Source organism: Panulirus ornatus, chromosome 52 (assembly GCF_036320965.1).
Source record: "Panulirus ornatus isolate Po-2019 chromosome 52, ASM3632096v1, whole genome shotgun sequence".
Classification (NCBI taxonomy): domain Eukaryota; kingdom Metazoa; phylum Arthropoda; class Malacostraca; order Decapoda; family Palinuridae; genus Panulirus; species Panulirus ornatus.
In genome coordinates, this window is record NC_092275.1 from 8,274,042 (window position 1) to 8,298,356 (window position 24,315).

The window sequence follows — 24,315 nt, forward strand, 5'->3', positions numbered from 1 at the left end:
GAGACCAGAGAAATATGTCTATCCTTATCAAATACCAGAGGAAAATGTCTCTATCAGAGACCAGAGGAATATTCTCAAGGATTAATCTCACTATATCTCTCCTTCTCTCTCTCTCTCATCTGCCATCTGTCTTCTCCAAGGCAGAAAAATGATAAAAGATTGAACTTTAAATTTCACTTTGAATGAAGTGCTTTGCAAGCTGGTGTTGGGAGTCGGTATCCAGCTCCATCACTGGTGTTGTGAAGACTTTCATTTATTTCCTGGAATTTTTTTTCTTTTCGAAGGTGGAGGATTTGATGCTGTAAAACTATGTGGTTCTCTCATTCTCTTTCTCTCTTTCTTTCTCTTTTTTCTCATTTTCTTACACAATTCTGTCGACAAATATATCTTCAAACCCTCGCCAGCCTGCCTCCACCCACAACAAATAAAACAGTTACAGTTACGTAAAGAAAAAATATATATAAACGTAAAAACAGAGAACAGAACGTGCTTCACATATCCACGGCGTAGAAGGCGGGGTTCGAACCTTGTTCTGCAATTATGATTACTCGAATCTCTGCAGAAAATACCAAATGTTGTAACCATCATCTGTGTACCAAAGATCTTATTCCAAAAATACCCGGTGGAGGCTTGACACACACACACACACACACACACACACACACACACACAGAAAATTCATAGAAGGAAACAAGAGAGACAAATCGTCTTTTGTACAAGAATCTTTTAAAAGTCAATGTTTTTTTCTCTTTTCTTCACATCACAGTCCTTCAGCTCAGACCTTTCGCTCGAAGATCTTGCAAATGATTTGACTTATCCGTTTCACGCTGAGTGAAATGTAAAGAGGAGATTATCTGCACTGTTTTTTTCTTTTAAATCAGTTTTAACAAAAGCTCTTCATGGCACAGCGTTCGTTGTGCACGGGGTATGTCTTTTTTTTTTTCTTTGCTTCTTGGAGGCATTTTCCTGTGTAGGAAAATGTCTTAAGTACACTGTTTGACACGTTCAATATGGCAGCGGGTCAGGAAGCTATGCAAGTGTGTTGTTGAAGGAACGAAGAAAATCTTGGGTCTCAAAAGCACTTGGAACTGAATGACTTACTGTGAAGGTGGGATTAATCTCGATGTTTAACCGCTACAGCACGACGGTACGACCCTTGAGCACGACGGTACGACCCTTGAGCACGGTGGTACGACCCTCGAGCACGACGGTACGACCCTTGAGCACGAAGGTGCGACCCTTGAGCACGACGGTATGACCCTTGAGCACGACGGTACGACCCTTGAGTACGACTATAAGACCCTTGAGTCGTACCGTCGTACTCATGGGTCGTACCGTCGTATTCATGGGTCGTACCGTCGTACTCATGGGTCGTACCGTCGTGCTCATGGGACGTTCCGTCATGATCAAGCGTCATGTAGTCGTGTCTCATGGGTTTAATATTTGTTCCCATACTGAAAGAATGACTTTGTAACTGCCCTTCTAGCTCAGTTATAATTACTCTTTTTTTACATTACTCGTAAAAAAAATATGTAAATAAGTGACCTTTTGATAAAAGCTTCATTGCATTTTAGGGTCATTATTCTGCCACGGACTCGTTGATCATCGACCATGCACACCTGTGGCAATAATCACCTACAGATAAATGAGTCCCACTTAATGGTATTCACAAACACGTTCGTGGTATATGAAAATGAGCATCAGCTGGTCCAGCTGCCGCTATTGGCAGTCATGACGTATGACATTTGCATTGATGGCATTGGTCGGGAATAGTAATAACCAGCGACTTCCAGCGAGCATTGCAGAGTTCGAATCTCAATGCATATTCGCCAAATGCGATGTGTACCGCACTGTGTGTCAAAAATTCCGATGCTTCATTTAGTGTGGAATTTGTGCAAAATGCGTAGTGTACCTCTACGCTAAAGTGGCACTCGGTGCTTAACAAGCACCAAGGGTAGTTTAACGTGTAAGTGCACGGGAAGGACCAAAGTGTATGATGACATCACAACATCAGTGATTACGTGTGAGTGTTGCTTTTGTATGATGTCATCACAACATCAGTAATTAAATGTGAGTGTTGCTATTTTGCGTACGATGGAGTCTCGGCATCAAATTTAGACACACAGTCCGTTCTCACTGTTCCTAACGCCTACATGGAGGGTTTCATAATCTTTATACCCTTCCCCATTACCTCACTGTGGCAGTAGTCAAGTTAGGTACTTCAGCCTGAGAAAGGGCTGCGTAGAGAAGTGGAGTCCGAACTCATGTGTCTGAGTACAGAGACGAGGCGGTGTGTTCCATGAACAGTGAATCAGATCAAGTTTTGACCTTGTTCATCTTTTTTTAGTGCTTGATCCAATCCTCACGCTTTCCAATTCCCTTAGGGTCTCTGTCTCTTCTGAAACCATGTTCAGGAAAGATTTCGGTCGTTCTGAGACGTACATTTACATAGATCAGGAAGAGCAATGGTCCCAGAACAGACCCTTGCGGCACGACACCTGGAACGATTTCGAGAGGGGCTCGCCCTGATATGCCTCCATTGTTCACTTCCACTGATTTGATCTTATATTCATCGAAGAAGTTTCTCCCTGACTCTTGCCTGAATATCTGGCATTTTTACCAGCCTTCTGTGTGACAGTCTCAAATGCTCTCTGGTAGTGCAGACACGGATAATCCACCTAGCCTTCTCTCTCGTCTGAAGCAGAGTTCACTCTCTCGTAGACGTCTTAGACGTTCGTCACATGACCTCCCGTCCCTAAAAGCATGTCTTCCCCCACGTCTATAGTTTCTCCTCCGCAGAGAGGTATCCATCTACTTCCTGTTTATCTTTTCCAGTACCTCACAAGTGTTGGGGGTTATAGTGTCTTCCACTGTGAAAACACTTTTGAGCTAGTGATCAGTTCCTCGCTTGTCTTTAGATCGTCCTCTATAGCTCTTCCTTTTGAAGAGGTGTGTGTGTGTGTATGTGTGGTGTATGGGTGGCTGTGTGTGTGTGTGTTTGTACATATTTGTGTAGAGGAGTCTCGTAAAGCCATATATATATATATATATATATATATATATATATATATATATATATATATATATATATATATATATATATATATATATATATATATATATATATATATATATATATATATACATATATATATATATATAACAGTATATCATCCGTTTTGACCATTTCTCTGCAAAAAGAATATTCTTTTGAATATTCCCCTTTACTGAGTATTGGAATCGTACGACATCCAGGAATAAAGAGACAAGACGGGAAATTATCGTGGAAAAAAAAATATGGAAACGCCATAAATTTTCCTCTTTATCTTTATGCATCAATTGAAAGTTATGATTTACCTAAAAGGACGTCCAGAACAGAGCAATAAATACGGCCAGTAAAAACGGCAAGAATAAACGTGCGGAACATACGACCTCTCATAACTTGTCATGTGAAGGGTGAGCTGTGACGGCAAAGCGTCCCTCTACTGCGAGATATTTATGCTCGCTGGCATATAGCGAACTCTCGTGAAATGTAGCGTTCGTGAGATTTGTATAAATCCTAAAGGAACTGCCAGGAGATTCCTTATAGATTTCAGTTTCCCCTTTTGATCCCTGCTTCGCTTTCCACACACACACACACACACACACACTCACACACACACACACACACACACACACACACAAACTGGAATTCAGTCAAAGGCAATGCATTACATAACTTCGAGCACCCTGGCCAATCACTTGAGTGCCACTCAGACCAAGGTCAAGAGAGGTGGGTGATCCTCCAGCACCGTCCAGGGACCTCCCAGACCTCATGATTGGCCAGCAGGGGAGAGCCAATGTGCTGACCTTCGAGCCTTACTTCAGGGTTCACCCTACAGGAACATCTCTTCTGTAATTAAAGTTTCAAACAAAAATACAGTCATGGGAAATCGGCTTCCAGTACGGCCACTAATTGTATCAAGAAGTTTAATGGAGTCGTATGGTCTTTTGTTCATTATATATATATATATATATATATATATATATATATATATATATATATATATATATATATATAATTTGTTCCTGCAGGGATAGAAGGGGCCAGGGGTGAAACAGAAGTCTGGGGAGATGGCTAGGTCAGGTTGTAAAGCATTGGTGGGGAGGGATTAAGTACTTTGTTAGGGAAGGTAAGTGCCAGATTAGGGTAAGGGATGGGGATTTGTGAAAAGCCTGAGCTGGGATATGAGTCCTGAGATAGGGTGGATGAGGATCTCATGCGAAGGGGAGGAATGGGGAGATTATTACTGAGGTAGGGCAGAGCGATGGGGAGGTGAGGAAGTACATCGTTGGGGAGATGCTAATTACTCAGGACTGTGGGGAGAGTGTATGGGAGGACTGAATGAACACAGGGCAGTACGAATAACGAGGGAGGAAGGAGAGTGTCGAGATGCAAAGGACTAAGCGATGGGAGGATGTGGGAGTTTATATGGTCAACGTGAGTTTGAAGATTCGTAGATAGGAGGGAGTTACGTGGGAGAGAGTCTGGGTAAGTGTGGGGTGGGGAGATGTGGGGGATTGTCGAGGGGTAGTGGAGTGATGGTGGTGCATACGCCATTTGGCACCGAAACCGCGTGGTGCTATTCAGAACACCAGACAGAAGGTCGTGCTAACTATAGCGTAGAGTTGCGTCATGCGGGAGCGGAAGGTCTTATGTCGGGGAAGGGGAAGGGGGAGGGAAGGAGAGAGAGGGTCGTTTTAAACGGACGTAAGCTAGATGGAGGGTTGTGAAGGCGATGGAGGATCGTGAGGGAAAGGATAGAAGGAGATAGGAGGAAGGTATTCTTAGAGAGATGGAGAATATGAGACGTTGCCGTGGTAGGGAAGTGGCTTGTTACACAAGAAGGATTAAGAACGAGAAAGAGGGAGATAGTTGGGAAGGAGGATGAGTGAGGCAGGTGTACGAGGGTTGGGGAGGGAGTATGGAGGGGGTGAGAGGGGGGGGAAGCTGTGGTGGTGATGGAGGGGAGGGGGTTTGGGTAGGTCGGGGAAAGAGAGAGGGAGAGAGGAGGTGGCAGGGTGGTGATACACCTCGTCCACGTGTGACATTATCAGTTTAGTGGAGTCCTGAAGCGAGCGAGGAAGGTTGTGAGTCTCTACGCCGGCGTTGATGAACCAGTCTGTGAGTAGACTTGGCACTGTGGCCCATCTCTGTGGTAGCTTGCCCCTTGGCGCTTGGGTTCTGTGGATGTCTTAGTGAGTTAACATGGATCTGTGAACACTCTCTGTGATGACCTGGCTCTTTGCTTGGGTTCTGTGGATGTCATAGTGAGTTAACATGGATCTGTGAGCACTCTCTGTGATGACCTGGCTCTTTGCTTGGGTTCTGTGGATGTCATAGTTGAGTTGACATGGGTCTGTGAGCAGCATCTGTGATAACCTGGCCCTCTGCTTGGGTTCTGTGGGCACTTCATTGAGTAGATATGGCTTTCCGGGACGTCTCTCTGTGGGTTTAGCTCCTGGCTTGGTTTTATGGTCGCCTCAGTGAGCAAGCTTAGTTCTGTGAGTATCCCAGTGAATAGGTTTGGCTTTGTGGGCTTTTCGATAGTGGCTTTGTTTCGAGAGACGCTTAAGACAGATGACGTCCACCTATTGAGAAAGTGTATCATGTAACTCCAATACAAAGGAAGGATTACGGTATTTTGCAATCCGTAATCATGAAGTATTTTGGAGGAGCAACGAAAACAGTTGTTCATATGGAAGTTATTTTCTTAGGAATGTTGATCACCTCTTGTAATTAATGTATACTAACCTGATGAAAATGGGAGGTTTGACTGTATACTAACCTGATGAAAATGGAAGGTTTGACTGTATACTAACCTGATGAAAATGGGAGGTTTGAGTGACTTGTGAAGAGTTTAAATACTTTATTTTCTGCTACTTATGTAGACCCAATTGGATTTGTAACCATTCTAAACCTGTACACTTCAGGAATCAGATTGGCTGGTTCACTGTCTGGCCTTTAGATCTATATCAACTACCAGAGTCATTAGGACCGTCAACCTCAAGTCATTACAACACCAACCGGAAAAAAAGAAGAAGTATAGCACTGTCTTCATACTATGCTAAAGATAACACCACACACACACACTCTCGTTATGCCAGTGACCCATGCGAGGTCAAACTTTCAGAAAGTTGCTTCGTTTGAAAAGTCTGACCCCAAGCATTCTCTTTCCTCACACAGGAGAACGTGTCCAATGAATCATTCCTTCATTCTATTTGTATTTCTTTCGCGTCCTGGAGTTTAGAGTCAGGTTTGGTAGAGTACTTAATTACTCTATGACTTGTTTTGAGTTGAGAGTCAAGATTTAGGGGGTATCTAATTACTCTGTGAGTAATTCTGAGCCAGGAGTCAAGATTTAGAGGGTATCTAGTTACTCTATGAATTATTCTGAGTTAGCAGTCAAGATTTAGGAGATATCTAGTTACTCTATGAATAATTCTAACTTGAGCGAAGCAAGTCAAGTGTTGCAATAAAGATTGTCGTATCGCACCCTGTGACAAGACACTGTTAATCATGGCAATTATCTCGTGTCTTCAAAGCTGATTACGGTAGTCAGTCTCTATCATTATTATCAGCTGTGCTCAGTAATCTTCAGGTGACATGATACGCCCTTGAACCTGTGACCTATGAGGCCATCCTTATCATCACAAGACACACTGGTCAACTGACCAAGACATACCTCAGCGTCTCGATAGCTCATGGTATTTCAGGAACATGTTATTGACTTACGAAGCCTGTGTGTCTGTCTCTCTCTCTCTGATCCATTCCGTGAACTCGTATATACCATTATTTCTAACGTTAAATTTTGGTATACATGCGGAACATGTTTCATGGAGACAATCCACATCATCAAAGGTCAGTAATAAAGTTATTTACATCACAACACCGTCACAAAAACCCACCGTCACAACTCTGCCATTCTACCCAACACGCTGGCCTAACCACCGGTGACCGCTAAAGGCAGAGTGGGGGGGGGGGGGGTGTCATGTGGTCAAAGGGGAGAGGGGGGGAGGGGGGGTTGTTACCCAGACCAACCCCCTCCACACAACGCCCCTTAACCACATGACACCCCACACTCCCCCTTCAACGGTCAGGCTAGTGTGTGGGCGACATTGGCAGAGCTGTGACAACAATTTTGTGGATTTAAATAACTTTATGAATTATTAGCACCTGATGAGGTGCATTGTCTCCGTGGAACTTGTCATGCCACATGCATAGAAAAATTACATTAATCTTTCATTAGGTCCCAAAACACTGTGTATCGTACTTAGATAATCTTAATAAACCAGTAGAGTGATATGCATGATGCATAGATAATTAATCTTTGTAGGCCACAAAAATTATATTGCTCTTGCTGTGCTTGGTGCAAGCAGGTGATAGCACACACACACACACACACACACACACACACACACACACACACACACAAACTCGTGAAACAATGCAGCATCTGCGTCAAGCCAATGATCATATTCTCTCTCTCTCTCTCTCTCTCTCTCTCTCTCTCTCTCTCTCTCTCTCTCTCTCTCTCTCTCTCTCTCTCTCTCTCTCTCTCTTCGATGTATATCAACTGACTTACGTATATTTCTCTCTTGTGTCTCCCCTGATGATGTGATTATTACACGAAAGTGCACTTGGGAACTGATCGTGTTTCATTTTATCCGTGGACTCATAGGAATATATATATATATATATATATATATATATATATATATATATATATATATATGAACAGAGTGATGCAAAATGATGACGCTATCACAAACTGGTCGTCAGTTCAACACAGTCTACTTAGGTCGTGTTGGTCGACGTTTTAAGTGTTCTGGTCGAGTTAGTTTACTGGTATAGTGTACACGGGTCAGGCAGTGTGCGTATGGCAAGGTTACATGGCCGAGGTATGGCTGGCGACGTGTGCAGAGCTCCTTTGACCTGGCAAGGTGACAGTTGGCAACCCCCTTCAGTCACACCATTACGCCACGCCTCTCCCGGCTTTATTCACTAGTCTCTCTCTCTCTCTCTCTCTCTCTCTCTCTCTCTCTCTCTCTCTCTCTCCCTTGGGAGAGCCAGAGGCACCTGCCGCACTAAGTCCCTCACCTGAGGAAGGTGGGGGTTGGTGGGGAAGGGGGAGCGGCCGAAACAAAAGGTTTCCTGTATACCGTCGTATTGTTTACACTCGGGGAATGGTTTACGAAAGAGCTACCCACTGCTGGTCGCTGCTGCTGCTGCTCCTGCTGTTCCTTTTGTTTCTGTATATCCCCCACTGCTGTTACTGCTGGATGTTACTGTTGCTGGCTTCTGTTCCTCTTCCGTATGCATCACTGTAGGATTATCTATGATTATCTATGATTATCTATGATTATCTATGATCATCTATGATCGCCGTTCATTAAGGAACGAAAAGTCTCCCTCGGTGCGGCTGTAATATCGTCAGTGAAGAAATTACATTTTCGTCGAGAGATCATCTCGTTTCGAGAGAGAGTTCATCCTCACCCTGTTGCTGAGTGTAGTGCAGTCATTGTGCCACTAGGGCCCATGGATAAACAAAAAGGAGGACTTGGGCAAACACCAGAACCCCCTCATAAATGAGTCCTGGGATAATTATAAAAGAAATAGGTAAATAAGAAGCGTTAAAAAATTTCGCAGGATTGTGAGACTTGTTCTCTCTGAAATAAGAACAAATAGAACTCTTCTAACATCTTCCTAAGCTGTGGTGGCCAGCTCAGGTAATACGCAACATTGTGGACAGGAATGCCTTGTGTCTTGGAGCGAAGACCTAGAAGAGTTAACCAATTACTTTGAATTATGTGAGTCTTTACTTTTTTTTCTTTCTTTTCCCTAATTCAGGCGTCATTTTCGTTCAGAGTTCAAAGTTTATTGTCTATTTTTCGATCGAATGATGAATCGTTTTTGATTAAGTACGTGAGGAACTTGAGTGATTAATCGAGTTATGAAACATCATTCTTGAGTTTTATGAGATTCATTTTCTGTGTCTGTTTTTTACCTTTGTCTCCCACAGCTTATTTTCTTCAGAGAGTTCACTCTGCTTTCCTATTCATATGATATTCATGTTGAGTTATCTATGGAGGATATGCAGATCTATTATTTGTTTTCTATATCTGTCAATGATTGTGATAGACAATGTATGAGAGTTCTGAACGTGGGTTCTGTGGATTGGCCATAATGATCATATTTCAACTTCAAGAATCTGATACTACAATGATATACTGGGGCTTCGTGTCCTCTGTACGTCAAAACATAATTTGATACAAATACACCCGCGATCTTTGACCTTTATGACTAAATATGAAGAGAACCTAAACATCCACTGATGTACCCTTCTGGTGCTTTGACCTCACCTCACCCACTCACATACACATAGTCTTTGATAATCCGTGGGCGACTGTATGGATTCCAGGGTCGCTAATGATTCTCCCCAGATCAACCTCTCTTGATCTCCAGATAAGCCATGTCAAACAAGGACGATGATTTGCCATCAAGAATCTTTCTCGCTATCGCTCAGACGATGAAGAAATATTTCTCTGAATATGTATTCATAGGTTCGAATTCAGGGTGTGCTCTGTCCACAGTCCATCCAGCTGTTCATCTTCCCCGATAGATCTGGTTAATGATACAAATGCCTAGATTAGGCTCTCTATATCTATTTATATATATATATATATATATATATATATATATATATATATATATATATATATATATATATATATATATATATATATATATATATATATATATATATATATATATATATTGCAGACTAAAGAACACTTTTCATACACACACATAATGCCCTCAAACAGCAAGGATTCGAACCCCGCACTATTCCCGTGATTGCTGGGTACGCTAACTACTCGGATATGATCTCCCCTAATAGGGAGATGACTATTCGATTACTAGTAATCGAATGCCCTTCGTTTCACGTCCATGAACAATGGGATCTACCCTGGTCATATCTCTTCAGGCTCAAATTACCCAGGCGTCAGCAATTTTACAGGGCTTACTGTCACATGTGGAGGTACATGAACACAATAGATGAACATGCACTTTTCGTAGAACACATAATGCCTTCCAAGAGCAAGGATTCGAACCCCGCATCATTTGCGTGATTGCTAGGTACGCAAAATACCTCCATATATATATATATATATATATATATATATATATATATATATATATATATATATATATATATATATATATATATATATATATATATATATATATATATATATATATATATATTGCTAATGAGATGGCCTTGATGTGGGCATTGAGTTACCATGTGTCGTCTAAGCTACCATAAGAATGTAGATTTCAGGTGTAGAATCTAGGTACATCTAATGACGCATTTCTCTGATCTTCACCAAACCTGACTCATCTTATCCCCGTGACTCATCTTGATCCGCTAAAACCGTACAGGCGATGCTGTTCTGATCGCAAGTGGGTTCGAAAATCAACAAATCTGAAAAGAAAAAAAATATCTGCTCCAACTTCGGTTTTCTTTATTTCTTGTCAATAGCACTAGAGGAAGGGGTCACTCATATCTTTTGAGGGAAAGAGGAAGATCAATCCTTTATAGGTTCCTGGGAGTTGGTATTGAAGTATAGATGACAGAATCAGATCCTCTTATTATCGACTCTAAAAAAAAAAAGATTTTCTATAGAGAGTTTGTTGATGAATGGAAGGCGTGTTTCTCGTGCATTCCAAACCGTGATATTTAGTTAACATCAAGCGGTGCTGATGGCTTATAACTAGCAGTGTGTGAGGTCCAACGAACTATTATCGAATACTAACGATGGGTCGTAACTCATAACATTAATCACAAACAGCAATTAAAGTAAAGACATATCAAGCATTTGGTATTGGCGGTATAGAGAGACTGTGAACCAACCCAAAGGAGAGAAAAAGATATACGTTGAAATGTAGTGGCTTATGGACAACAAACCGACATGACTAAAAGATATTTTGTCTCGTCTCCTCGTGGAGATAGAGATGATAAGCAGACGATAAGCTATTGGATTATCGATTCTACGCACGTTGGTCCTCTTGGCATTATCTAAACACAGCCATGTTGTGTTTGACTCACTGAGAGAGAGAGAGAGAGAGAGAGAGAGAGAGAGAGAGAGAGAGAGAGAGAGAGAGAGAGAGAGAGAGAGAGAGAGAGAGAGAGAATGCGAGAAAGAGAGATAAAGAGAGCCTTATAGACACAACAGACACCAGAGACATACCCAGGACTCCTCTAAGCTTCAAGCTGGTGTTTGATCCTGACCTCATCAGGGCACTTGGCAGCTTAGCTGACCCTGTTGGCGTAAGGCTCAGCTGGCCTTGTTGGCCGACACTCAGCGGCCAAGACTTGGCAGAAGCTTCTGTCTAGTGGGTGTGTGTGTGTGTGTGTGTGTGTGTGTGTGTGTATCAAAGATAACGAATACCTTTGCTGCCCATTCCAACACATTACCTTGGATACTCTCTCTCTCTCTCTCTCTCTCTCTCTCTCTCTCTCTCTCTCTCTCTCTCTCTCTCTCTCTCTCTCTCTCTCTCTCTCTCTCTCTCATTCCTCTTCCATTATTCGTCCTCTTCCACCGGATCCTTTTCCTTTCCTTTCCAATAACGTCGACATAACTATCCAATAAACATCGCGCCATTAATCAGAGCGTGGCGCTTTTGGGGTGATCGCGTTGTCATTGCTAAGCCATTACCATACCATTATATCCAACCCATTTCTGAGAATACCACCACCTCCCCCATTACCACCCATTACCAAAACCTCCCATTAGACGCGAATAACACAGAACGGTATTTCTACAACACTAGACGCCACATGACATCATCTACTACAACGTGAAGGTTATAAACAATAACATCTTTGAGGATATCGAGGGAATCAGAGACATGCCATCACAGCGTAGCCTTGTGCCGTGCCATAATCGTACCCTTGTGTGTGACTGCAGCATTAGGCTATCATCTGCCCATTACCGACCCATCAAACATTCCGTGGGACACAACAGCTGCCTCGGTCTTAAAAGATATCGTCCTGGCCATCGCCTGACTCCAGTCATTAAACTCACAATTTGTATCGCCTAGCGGAAGGCGAGGTGTTAACCTAGCGGAAGGCGAGGTGTTAACCTAGCGGAAGGCTATATATATATATATATATATATATATATATATATATATATATATATATATATGTAAACATGTGATTGTCTAAAACATGTTTTGGACAATCATATGTTTAGCAAATGTCGTCCTAGCTTCGTCTCTTCGATGTAATTCAACTGACTTATATTTCTCTCTTGTGTCTCCCCTGATGATGTGATTATTATACGAAAGTGCACTTGGAAACTTTTCGTGTTTCATTTTCCCCGTGGACTCATAGGAATATATATATATATATATATATATATATATATATATATATATATATATATATATATATATATATATATATATATATATATATATATATATATATATATATATATATATATATATATATATATATATATATATATATATATATATATATATTATCCCTGGGGATAGGGGATTAAGAATACTTCCCACGTATTCCCTGCGTGTCGTAGAAGGCGACTAAAAGGGGAGGGAGCGGGGGGCTGGAAATCCTCCCCTCTCGTTTTTTTTTTTTTTTTTTTTTTTTTTTTTTCCAAAAGAAGGAACAGAGAATTGGGCCAGGTGAGGGTATTCCCTCAAAGGCCCAGTCCTCTGTTCTTAACGCTACCTCGCTAATGCGGGAAATGGCGAATAGTTTGAAAGAAAGAAAGAAAGATATATATATATATATATATATATATATATATATATATATATATATATATATATATATATATATATATATATATATATATATATATATATATATATATATATATATATCAAGGTATACACAAATAAATGCATATACATACACAGCTATATACATATATACATATGTACATATTCATACTCGCTTGCCTTCATCCATTCTCGGCACCACCCCGCCCCACAAGAAACAGCATCGCCACCCCCGGCGTTAATGAGATGGCCTCAGTTACCCGTACTGTCTCAGCTAACATTAAAATGTATCATCGTTGTTGGTATCATTATTATTATCATTTTCATTATTATCATTATTATCGACATCACTGTTATCATTATAAGTATCAGTTATAGTCATCCCACATATCCTCTTATCCAGTTCAACACATCCACAATACATATCATTGTTCCATTGCCAACGTGAGATTAAACACATCGCCACATCATATATTTTTCTTGCCCGTTGTATAAAAGGACTTCCCTCCGTGATATGGGATTAGGTACATAGAACACTCGAGCACTATTACTAACGGAATTTGATTCTCCTAAGACTGTTATCACTGCTATATAGTCTACCAGCTTAAGCACTTAGGTTTAAGAGGGTCTAGAATTGTTTATTATGTACCAGAAGTCATTTTTCGTCAAGATGAAATACAGATTAATATATGAGTTCTATTGTACCTTTCCCTCTCATAACTGTGTGAAGCATCATTACATATTTATAAGCCTGTGAAGGGGATAGATAATGAGCTGTTGTTATATGATTAAGACTTATTCCTCTATGTCTGTTATTTACGCACACACACACACACACACACACACACACACACACACACACACACACACACACACACACATATTTGTTTACATCCATTGCATATAACTGCACTTTACTATCAGCATTTACATCATCTAGACACAAACTGTACATATGGTCAGGAAGCACAAGACATGTTCTCTTCTCCGGTATCCTTCGGGAATGAGGTCGTGCACGTGTCTTATGGCTTTCCTCCACCTTAGAGCAGTCCCTCTGTACCCATGCACTCGCACACACACAGCAACCTCGAGGTTAGCACGGACCCTTCCATTTACTGCCCTCCACAGATCACGATGGTGTATGTGTATAGCTTCCGAGGATGTGGCAACGGTGTGGACAGCTGCTCGTGTGTGTGTGTGTGTGTGTGTGTGTGTGTGTGTGTGTGTGTGTGTGTGTGTGTGTGTGGGAGGGATGAGGACAGGGGAGCAGGGATGGACTGGGGAGGCTATGTCAGAGAGGACAGGTGAGAGGTAGAGAGGCGGAGAATGATGGATGGGAGGAGGTGAAGTGTGGAGAGAGAGAGAGAGAGAGAGAGAGAGAGAGAGAGAGAGAGAGAGAGAGAGAGAGAGAGAGAGAGAGAGAGAGAGAGAGAGAGAGAGAGAGAGAGAGAGAGAGAGAGAAAGAGACTCCCTCTTACATTTTAGCTCCCTCACACATATGCTTTGCTCTCATAATATCATCCGAGGTAAATGCTCCCTTTCTGTGTCATCATAATTTTTCTTTGTTCGTTGATTTGCGCAGATACTTACGTGTTCACTTGCGTATTTCACTCGTTAATTTGTTTGCAAATCTCTTTTTTCTTATTCATTTACACTGTAGCTGCAACTTGAACTAATTTTCTTTCCATGAAAAGTTGCTGATTTACTCGCTGATGTGTTCAGTGTTCTTGTTTAGCCTTGATAGTATTATAGAAGAGATACAAGTTTATAGAAGCGAACTCAGATATAAATCTGACATCTGTGAAGGTGTTTGCATCTGTGGAAACATCATTAACAGGTGTTCTACTTTCACATATGCGTAGTTCTTTTTTTCGAACCTTGACACGTCGATCAAACACCTGTTTGAACCCTTGTTACTTACTGAAACATCTGCCTCAAACAGATGTGCCAAATTCATGTCCCCAAAATCGTAAAGACATTAAAACAGATGTGGAAGCATCTGTCAAGAGTATCTCTTAATTCGAAGTTCGTTTTAATGATAACAGTAGAAGAAATGGTTGATTGGCTGTCTGGCCAGTAGATCCATAAACTGCCTGGGTCGAGAGAGAGAAAGAGAAAAAAAGAAATATCTTTGACACCTTCTTCATGTGTTAAGAATAATGCGAAGACAACTAACTTTCGCTATACGTGTGGCGCATGTAGATTAGACTGCACTAAGTCACACAGTTAATAACATGTTTGCTATAAAGCTATGTAGCAAACACCAGAAAATGAAGAATTGCGAGTGAGAGAGAAATTAATTACCAGATCGAAAAATATAGAGGCAAGAACCTGTCATATACATATACCGTAATTCCTATTACGTTTATGGGGTTCAATCGTCTATCTCATCTGTTGAAATAGGTTAGAAATGCTATTGGAACACAATATAAAACCTCTTTACCCCAGTGGTTAAAAAACCCTTGTAGCTAACTGATCACTGCATTATCCTGCTGCTTTGATTTTTGTAGGATTTAAATCTGTATCCTGTTGCTGCTTTGTAGCGTTCAAATCTCTGTAGTTCGGACGTTGAACCCTTTCAGTGCAATGATCTCAAACTTTTTTCTCTTTCTTTTTGGATGAAGGTGAATCGCCTCTCCTCACATGGTGAGTGTGATGAGTCAAGTATTCACTCATGGTAGCTGAATCTTGGATGTGATCTAGTGTTGCCAATCAACTCTTTGACGACGTGGATAACCCTTTCAGTTTGTGACCATTTAAGCGTCACGATTTTATGTCATTTTCAGAAGTTCGTGTCCTGGGAATCCTCCTATGATATTAGTCACTTCCAAGTATACAAGTCCTTGGTCTTGAAGCTCATAATCTCACATGAAAATGTGTGACATTCGCTCCCTCACTTCCTCGTATGAGGGAGGGAGGGAGGAGTGAGCTCACCCCCTCACCTATATTGCGAGGATTGGAATAGATTTTTTTCCCCCCGCGTGACGTTCCTATGTAGCAATGAAGGTTTTGTCTCCCAGTCGATGGACCGCTTGTGTTCAGTGTGGGAGCTTGCACACACCCTGAGTTGAGCATTAATGGTATGAGAACAGGGAGTTTTTACGCGTTGATTGCTGGCATACTGGGGAAAAAAGAACCCAGGTGTGAGAGAGAGAGAGAGAGAGAGAGAGAGAGAGAGAGAGAGAGAGAGAGAGAGAGAGAGAGAGAGGAGAGAGAGAGGATACCTTATTTTCACCTCAGCTGCATGCGTCTGCTTGCATCAAAAACCCGCTCGTGGCCCACCATCAGGGAGAACGCCATTGTGTCGTCCCTCTTACAATTGACACTTTTACTGGTGGGAGAAGTTATATAAGACTCTTCTACGCCCTCTGTGTCAACGTCGTCCATCGCAAACTCAGATATAGAATCCCTCATTGAAGAGATAGTGTTATAAACGCAATATATCTATCTGAAATCCAGATATAGAATCTCACATTGAAGAAGTATGGCTATAAACCCTCTATTTCCATCTTAGATCTAGGTGTAGAATTCCTCATTGGAGAAACATGGCTATAAACACCCTATTTCTATCTGAAGCCCAGACAGAGAACTTCTCATGGAAGAAACACGATCTTCAACCAACGTCTTTTTCATTACAGATCCCAAAACAGAACCAATTGTCGGGAACTCACGGCCCTTAATCTCCCATCTTTTTCCCTCAATCATCCCGAGACAGAACCCAAGGCAGGAAAATATTCCCTTAAGTGGGTCTCCGTGTGTGTGTGTGTGTGTGTGTGTGTGTGTGTGTGTGGCTATTCTCTGCCTCCACTTACACAGTTATCCGGATCTTCTATGTGCGTTAAAAGTATTCCCTGACGATGCGCGAGCTTAGGTGATTACTGGCTATGACCCTCCATCATTCCCTGACATTTTCTCCCGCCCAGCACACTTTACCCACGTCTTCCCTACGCTCCCTTCTCTCCCCACTGCGGTTTTCCTCGTCCTTTTACCCATTATTCTCCTTTCTCATCAATTTTCTTTCTCCTTCCATCAAATCTTACCTTAATCTCGTTCCTTTATTTCCACTCCACTCACTCTCTCCACCGCCTAACTCTATACATCTTTTCCTCTTAATTTACTCTCCCTCTTCCCTTCTCTTCTCACTCTACCTCTCCTTCTCCCTTGGCCTCTAAGCTCTCCCTTCTCCTCCTTCCTCCCTACGCTTATCTAACTTTCAAGCCATTCCTAGGGCTTCCGTGCCACCCTCGTCAACAGGGTTTAGCTAAGCTTATCTTAGGGTGTGAGCTGATGCTTCCCACCAAAGCTCTCTCTCTCTCTCTCTCTCTCTCTCTCTCTCTCTCTCTCTCTCTCTCTCTCTCTCTCTCTCTCTCTCTCTCTCAGGGTGTTACCGGACTCCGCCTGCGCGAGGTTACACCACGGGTGAAAGGTCACCTCTGGCGAGACTGTACCGTTAGGAGTACAGTCTCGACGAAGATCTTCTCACGCCAAAGGAGTCTACATTTCCCTGCTACCGGAGGTGGAGCAGCCTTGGACTCTAAGGTTCTTTAGAAATGTCTTGGGTAACAGCAGTGCTGTCATAGAAATCGGATCTGGGGCGATATACATATATATATATATATATATATATATATATATATATATATATATATATATATATATATACATATATATATATATATATATATATATATATATATATATATATATATATATATATATATATATATATATATATATATATATATATATATATATACATATATATATATGTGTGTATACACACACATATCCGCCATTTCTCGACTTAGCAAGGTAGCGTCCAGAACAGAGGCACGACCCTTGGAGGGAAATCCTCACTTGGTCCCCATCTCTGTTCCTTTTTTATGCCACTTATTATCCCTAGACCTATAAAAACGAGAGAGATCATGTTGAATATGTTATGACCAACATATCACATTCATACATGATGCTCGTTTGTTTTTGGTAATAGATTACGAGTTACGACGACGATATGGGATCCCGCCTGTGTTCGAGCTTACACGACTTACATAAAGCTTAGCCAGATGGTGACATACATAGGGCAAAGAGGCGAGTGGTTACATAGTGCACGGGACAAGAAAAAAAAAAAAAAAAAGAAAATAGCGACACTTGGCCTTGGTTTTCTCAGGAAACGAGTTATATAACCCATTTCTTTTTTCGTCATTTAGATTTGGTTGAGGTATGCAAGTATCAATCTTCTCTCTCTCTCTCTCTCTCTCTCTCTCTCTCTCTCTCTCTCTCTCTCTCTCTCTCTCTCTCTCTCTCTCTCTCTCTCTCTCTCAACATGATACATGTTCATGCAAGAGTGTTCATAAGGGTGCTTAAAGAGAGTATATCCAGATAGGGATATAATACAAGTTGTATGATTGCTGCTTTTGATCCTAAAAGTACAGTTAGCATAGCTGTTTCTTGTCCAAAGAGGTCTATAAACAGGTCTGTCACTGAGACCACCTAAGGGACAAATATAGGCAGGATTGTCCTTGGCTACGGCCAAACAGGATAATGTTATCCCAGAGCGCTTTTCATTTAACTTGATGGAAACCTGAACATAATTCCACAATTGTACGCAACAGAATATCACCTGTTTTGTTATTCATGGTTCTCCTCTTGAGAGATGACGAGTGTATAGTGATATCAAGGAATATTTGAACATATATCAAACAATAGAACGTCACTTCAGTGTTTGCGTGAGCTAATTCAGGACAGGAGAGAGAGACATGAATCTCTCTGAACCAGTTTGAGACAATGAAGATACTCTTCGAGCCTTTTGAACCAAAAGGCGACTATAGAATGACTCCCTAATACGTTTAAAACAGCATTGAGATAATACAAGAACCCTTGACTCATTTCAAACCAATGTGAGTCAATAGAGTGACACCTGAAAGCCTTTAAGCCGATGTGATTCCGTTGCATGACTCGAAACTCATTTTGAGCCACCTTGAGGAAGAGTAGTTCCCGATCCTTTTTGAACCATCTTGAAACGATAGATTTACACCAATATTCTTCTGAAGCAACAAGAGTCAAGTATATACTTCTGAATCCCTATGGGCAATACTGAAACAATAGACTGACTCCTGAATAATTTTAAACCTTCTTAAAGTTGCAGAATGACTCCTGAATCTTTTAAAACCAACGTGAAGCAGTGCATCGACTCCTGAATTCCTTTGAACCATTATGAGATGACTGAAAGATACTTGATTCTCTTTTAAAAGCTATACACTATATGTAATAGTGATCTAGAGATGGTTCCAGGTTTATAGGAGGAAGAGATCATTCCCTTGGTATCTTTACTGGACACAGAAGGTTGGAACGATGAATTCTTACAATGAAAAGAGCAAAAGCAAATGCGAAATGCCCAAGTTTCAAAATACAGATCTTTTTTCAGCTTGGGCTATTTTTCTCCTCTTATTTCTATTCATTTCCTTCTCAGTCTTTATTTGACATATATATATTCTTCATCTTCGTTATGCTCTCGACGAATAAACTTCTCTAATTCCTCTTATTCCGTTTCTTTCGTTTATAATCATCTTTTCCACTATCCTTTCTATTTTCAATTATTTCTTTCCTTTCTCTATCTCTATCTCCTTTCTTATCTGCTCTCCTGTTCACATTGTTCTTTATTTGACTTTCCCACGTTATCAGCATCACTATCGAGTCTCTTCGTCCTTTTTTTTATCTTTCAAGCCTTCACAACACCATCAACATCTCCCCCACATCTCTATCTATCCACTAGAGATCACCCGACCTACATAATCACTCGAGCTGTATTCATAGTCAACTGATTATTGCCCTCAGAAGCATCACCTGTGTGACACGAGTGTTTAGGCAGCCGGTGATTCCTTATCTTTTATCAATGATGCGTCCACCTTTCCTGGTGCTGGCATAGGCCGATCTCATCCAAATCTGTTACAAGGGCTGAAAGAGTCCGTGAGACGTATTGGGGCTAATATACGCTGCTCGTGACAGATGATTGGATGGAAAAGTTTTTCAGCTTATCTTCCTCCATCTTGACTCGTATCTGTAGAGTTCTTAAGTGTGAGGCATCACCAGAGACTTACCTCAAAGAGGAAGGATATTTGTGATGCGTTCGCTGTACGTAGTGCAAACTCAGGGGCGCCAGTAGCAGTGAAGTGAGCTACCTTAGCGTGATGGAATATAGATATTTGTTAAATGGAATATCGATATTTACGAAACATCTTCTTTAGAGAACATGTTTTTCGCAACTTCTAAACTGTGGCCTGATTATGTTGAAAGTCTACGTTAATCGGATTACGAATGAGAAAAACAATAGAAAAGAAATCGAAGCAATATTGCAATAAGGGAGAGAGAGAGAGAGAGAGAGAGAGAGAGAGAGAGAGAAAGGATTGTTTCCCCGAAAATCTAAACATGTTTAGATGCTAAACATTAGCCTACAGACATATAAATCCACCTTGTTTCTTTAGCCACAAACAGATCCCTGTGTATATATATATATATATATATATATATATATATATATATATATATATATATATATATATATATATATATATATATATATATATTTTTTTTTTTTTTTTTTTTTCATACTATTCGCTATTTCCCGCGATAGCGAGGTAGCGTTAAGAACAGAGGACTGGGCCTTTGAGGGAATATCCTCACCTGGACCTCTTCTCTGTTCCTTCTTTTGGAAAATGAACATATATATATATATATTCATATATATATATCCATCAATGCATGTAAAAAATATGTGTTGATACATTAATCCTTCAGCCAGGAAGTGGCAAACATTAATCCCTTATCATCCTCTTTATTTATATTAACTAGGACAGGTTTTAGCTAAAGACTAATGCTTTCAAAATTAATCATACACTAACGCCTGTTCTGAACTGGTAGAGCAAGTGACCCCAGATAGTGGAGCTGGTGACCCCAGATAGTGGAGCTGGTGACCCCAGTATAGATATATCATACATAGCGATGACCCTTACTATTTCTGAGCCCCAGATGTCTACGTGTTTCATCTAATTCCCTTAGAATCCGGTGAAGGAAGAATACACACACACACACACACACACACACACACACATATATATATATATATATATATATATATATATATATATATATATATATATATATATATATATATATATATATATATATATATATATGTGTGTGTGTCTTTTCCAGGCTCACTTACCTGCCACTTTCTTCTCACCAATAACATTTTATCTTTTCAGAAAACCTTTACACATCTTCATCCTCTCCTCCACAAGATAGTGATCAGACATCCACCAGCTGCCCCTCTCAGCACAATCACATACAAAAGTATCTATTTAACATATATATTATTAAATATAGGGAGCGGGGGGCTGGAAATCCTCCCCTCTCATTTTTTTTTAATTTTCCAAAAGAAGGAACAGAGAAGGGGGCCACGTGAGGATATTCTCTCAAAGGCCCAGTCCTCTGTTCTTAACGCTACCTCACTAATGCGGGAAATGGCGAATAGTATGAAAGAAAAAAAAAAAAAAAAAAAATATATATATATATATATATATATATATATATATATATATATATATATATATATATATATATATATATATATATATGTATATATATATATATATATATATATATATTATATATATATGTATATATATATATATTTATGTATATATATATATATATATATATCGTTTAATATTCTGGAAAGTGTGCATGGTTTACTTATTTGGACAGACTTTTGCGTGTGAAAATGCGGATTTACACACCGTCCATAATGACAGACTGGGTGGTTACCTCATTCTCTCTTGGTATGAATGCTGAGCAGCTGGATCTGTGAGGAGGACTGCACAGGTTGGGTAACCCTCCTAACCCTCCGGGGTAAACGGTGCGTTAACCTCCTTCCATTGAACTTTCGATCTGGGGGAAGTTGCAGTCAACGAAGCAGGTTCCGTAACCAGCTTCTCAGAGACGCCCGCTCGCTCGCCCTCCCGCCTCGCTTCACCTGTGCCCCAGGCGGTAAAATGCAAGGTAGTGAGGTCAACGACAGACGCTGTTTCCCGCCCTCGTCAAACCTAATTCCTCCCCCCCCCCTCCCCCCACTCCCCCCCGACCTACGCCTACCGCCCACGGCACGAACGGGTGGGCTGGGTTGGCCTGCGTGGTTTCGTAACCATACTCCCAAACTTTGGGAAACACTGCTTCCCTCAAGTTCATTCTCTGGGGACGTATATACGTCGGGGGGAAAGAACAGAAGACCTGATGAGATTATCTGCTGGGGAACTGTAGTTTAAATTCTATATAAATATCAACACAGGAATGGAGAGTAGAGATTTAATTATAGTGTTAGATATTGGACGACTTGTGGGCACATACGCGTAAAAGAGGAAGGTTTCGCTTTGGTGAAACAAATATACACAACAAAGTAATTAATCATGATAAAATAAAGTTAGTAAAGCCTACATTATGTCTCCAACTTCATGTTACGTTGCAGTACTGGTAATAATGAGGTTAGTAAAGACGATAATAAAGTTAGCAGTGCATTTTAGATTTTCCATGAATTCGTTTCGTGAAACAACATTGTTCTCGGGATATCATTTATCCAACACATTATGTCTTTCACATGGAGTTGAGTAGCAGTTATCTCTCGGTCTCCAACAGTCATCGGTCATTATAAGTGGACGAGATAACCCGCAAATGAAGTGGTCATCAGAACAGAGGGAGGTAATCAGAATGACTTTATCTCCTTCCGTGAAGGGTCATACGCTTCTGTTTTGACCTGAAATTCTCTGATTGTGAGGTCGTCGATTTTATGTTACTTTTCCACCCCCCCTCCGCCTTTTCACTGGACCATCTACCCCCCACTCCCTTTTCACTGGACCATCTACCCCCCACTCCCTTTTCACTGGACCATCTCCTCCTTCCCGTCTTAATTGGACCATCTCCCTTCCCCTTTTCACTACACCATTTGCCCTCCCTTTCACTGGACCATCTCCCCCTTTTCACTGAACTATCTCCCCTACCCCCCTTTCACTGGACCATCTCCCTCTTTTCACTGAACTATCTCCCCCACCCCTCTTTCACTGGACCATCTCCCCCTTTTCACTGAACTATCTCCCCCACTCCCCTTTCACTGGACAATCTCCCCCTTTTCACTGGGCTATCTTCTCCACCCCCCTTTCACTGGACCATCTCCCCCTTTTCATTGGACTATCTTCCCCACCCCCCTTTCATTGGACCATCTCCCCCTTTTCATTGGACTATCTTCCCCACCCCCCTTTCACTGGACCATCTACCCCCACCCTTCCTTCCCCTGTTACCCCCTCTCTATGCTCCCTTGTGGTGAGTGTGGGAGAGCAGTACTGTGGGGGTGGGGAAGTGTCGCATCCGAATTCTGGTCACGGTACGTACGTCCTCTGGCCAGGGGGTCCGGTGGTGGTCTGGTGGTGGCCGGAGAAGGAGGGAGGGAGGGTGAGGCCATGTGGGGAGACGAGAGGCGGGGGAGAGCGAAACAGCTGACTTCCCCTCCCATTACCCCAGTAGGGGGAGAGTGGGACTCCCTCGCTGCCAGCTCAGCACTACCCGTCTCCCTACCACCAACCCCGCCTCACTTCCCCCCCAGCCCGCGCATCGTACGATTCCAACGATCAATATTTTCAGTAGTTACTGCAGTGGCTGCGTGTGGTGTCGGGGGGCTGTCCAAGCCAAGCGTGTGTTTACCTCGTGGTGCCGACACCCCTAGCTGCCCCTTCCTGCATTCACCTCGTGTCTCACGCCCTCTGAGGCCTCCAGGACTACTTGCTTGTGAGTGCGGTGGACTAGGAAAAGAGAGAAGGTTAAACACGAGGAACGTATACCCTGCGCGAGTGTGGACTGTATGCGCCCTCTCTCGCGACGACTTAACTTGAAGGATTATATCCTTCCTCCAACCAACCAGGTGAGGTCATTTTGGTTGCCTGACGCGTGTCCTTGCTCTGTAGGGCTTCTCGAGGGACGTGAGGATCCTTCTGTAGGATTTTTAGGGGAGTAGGAAGCACAAGGCATCCCTTCAAATGAGGAAAGTTATGGAGGATTTGTTTACATCTGTCGAATTGAAACGTACCATACAGTGTTTACGTGAGCGGTGTTGTCTGAACTAATTAGGGTGTCCAGGATTATCTTATGACTTAGTAATTAGCAATAGATTACTCGTTATGTGATGATATTTCTCATACGTTAGCCAGAGCAGGTAAGATACGCCATGCGCATGCGTTACTGATTCACTGTCTTGATATTTTTTCCTTCCTGTGGTGTATTATGCATCAGACGGCTATCGCTGGTTATCTATGGATGGTTTAGTGTGTTCTAGTGACCAAGATGAAAGTATGTAGCTTTGATATTACGTAACACGGGATGGCCAAGAACCTCGAGGTGTATTAAAGCATACCGGC

The 24,315-nt window shown here is 41.6% G+C and overlaps 1 protein-coding gene across 3 annotated transcripts in view; it reads left to right on the forward strand.

Annotated features, from left to right (window-relative positions):
- The first annotated feature begins 5,043 nt into the window (after window positions 1-5,043).
- Window positions 5,044-24,315, forward strand: part of LOC139765029 (long-chain-fatty-acid--CoA ligase 4-like) — a 42,980-nt gene continuing 23,708 nt past the window's right edge. Inside the window, exon 1 of one of the 3 annotated variants that reach the window (XM_071692107.1) lies at window positions 5,044-5,164. Coding sequence is in view for 1 of the 3 variants with exons in the window: in XM_071692104.1 (XP_071548205.1) it covers window positions 5,231-5,238 (8 nt within the window). In the remaining 2 variants the exon portion in view is untranslated. Of the gene's footprint in view, window positions 5,165-5,215; window positions 5,239-23,479; window positions 23,823-24,315 lie in introns of those variants that run through there. The other 2 variants (XM_071692104.1, XM_071692106.1) reach the window with 2 other exon arrangements.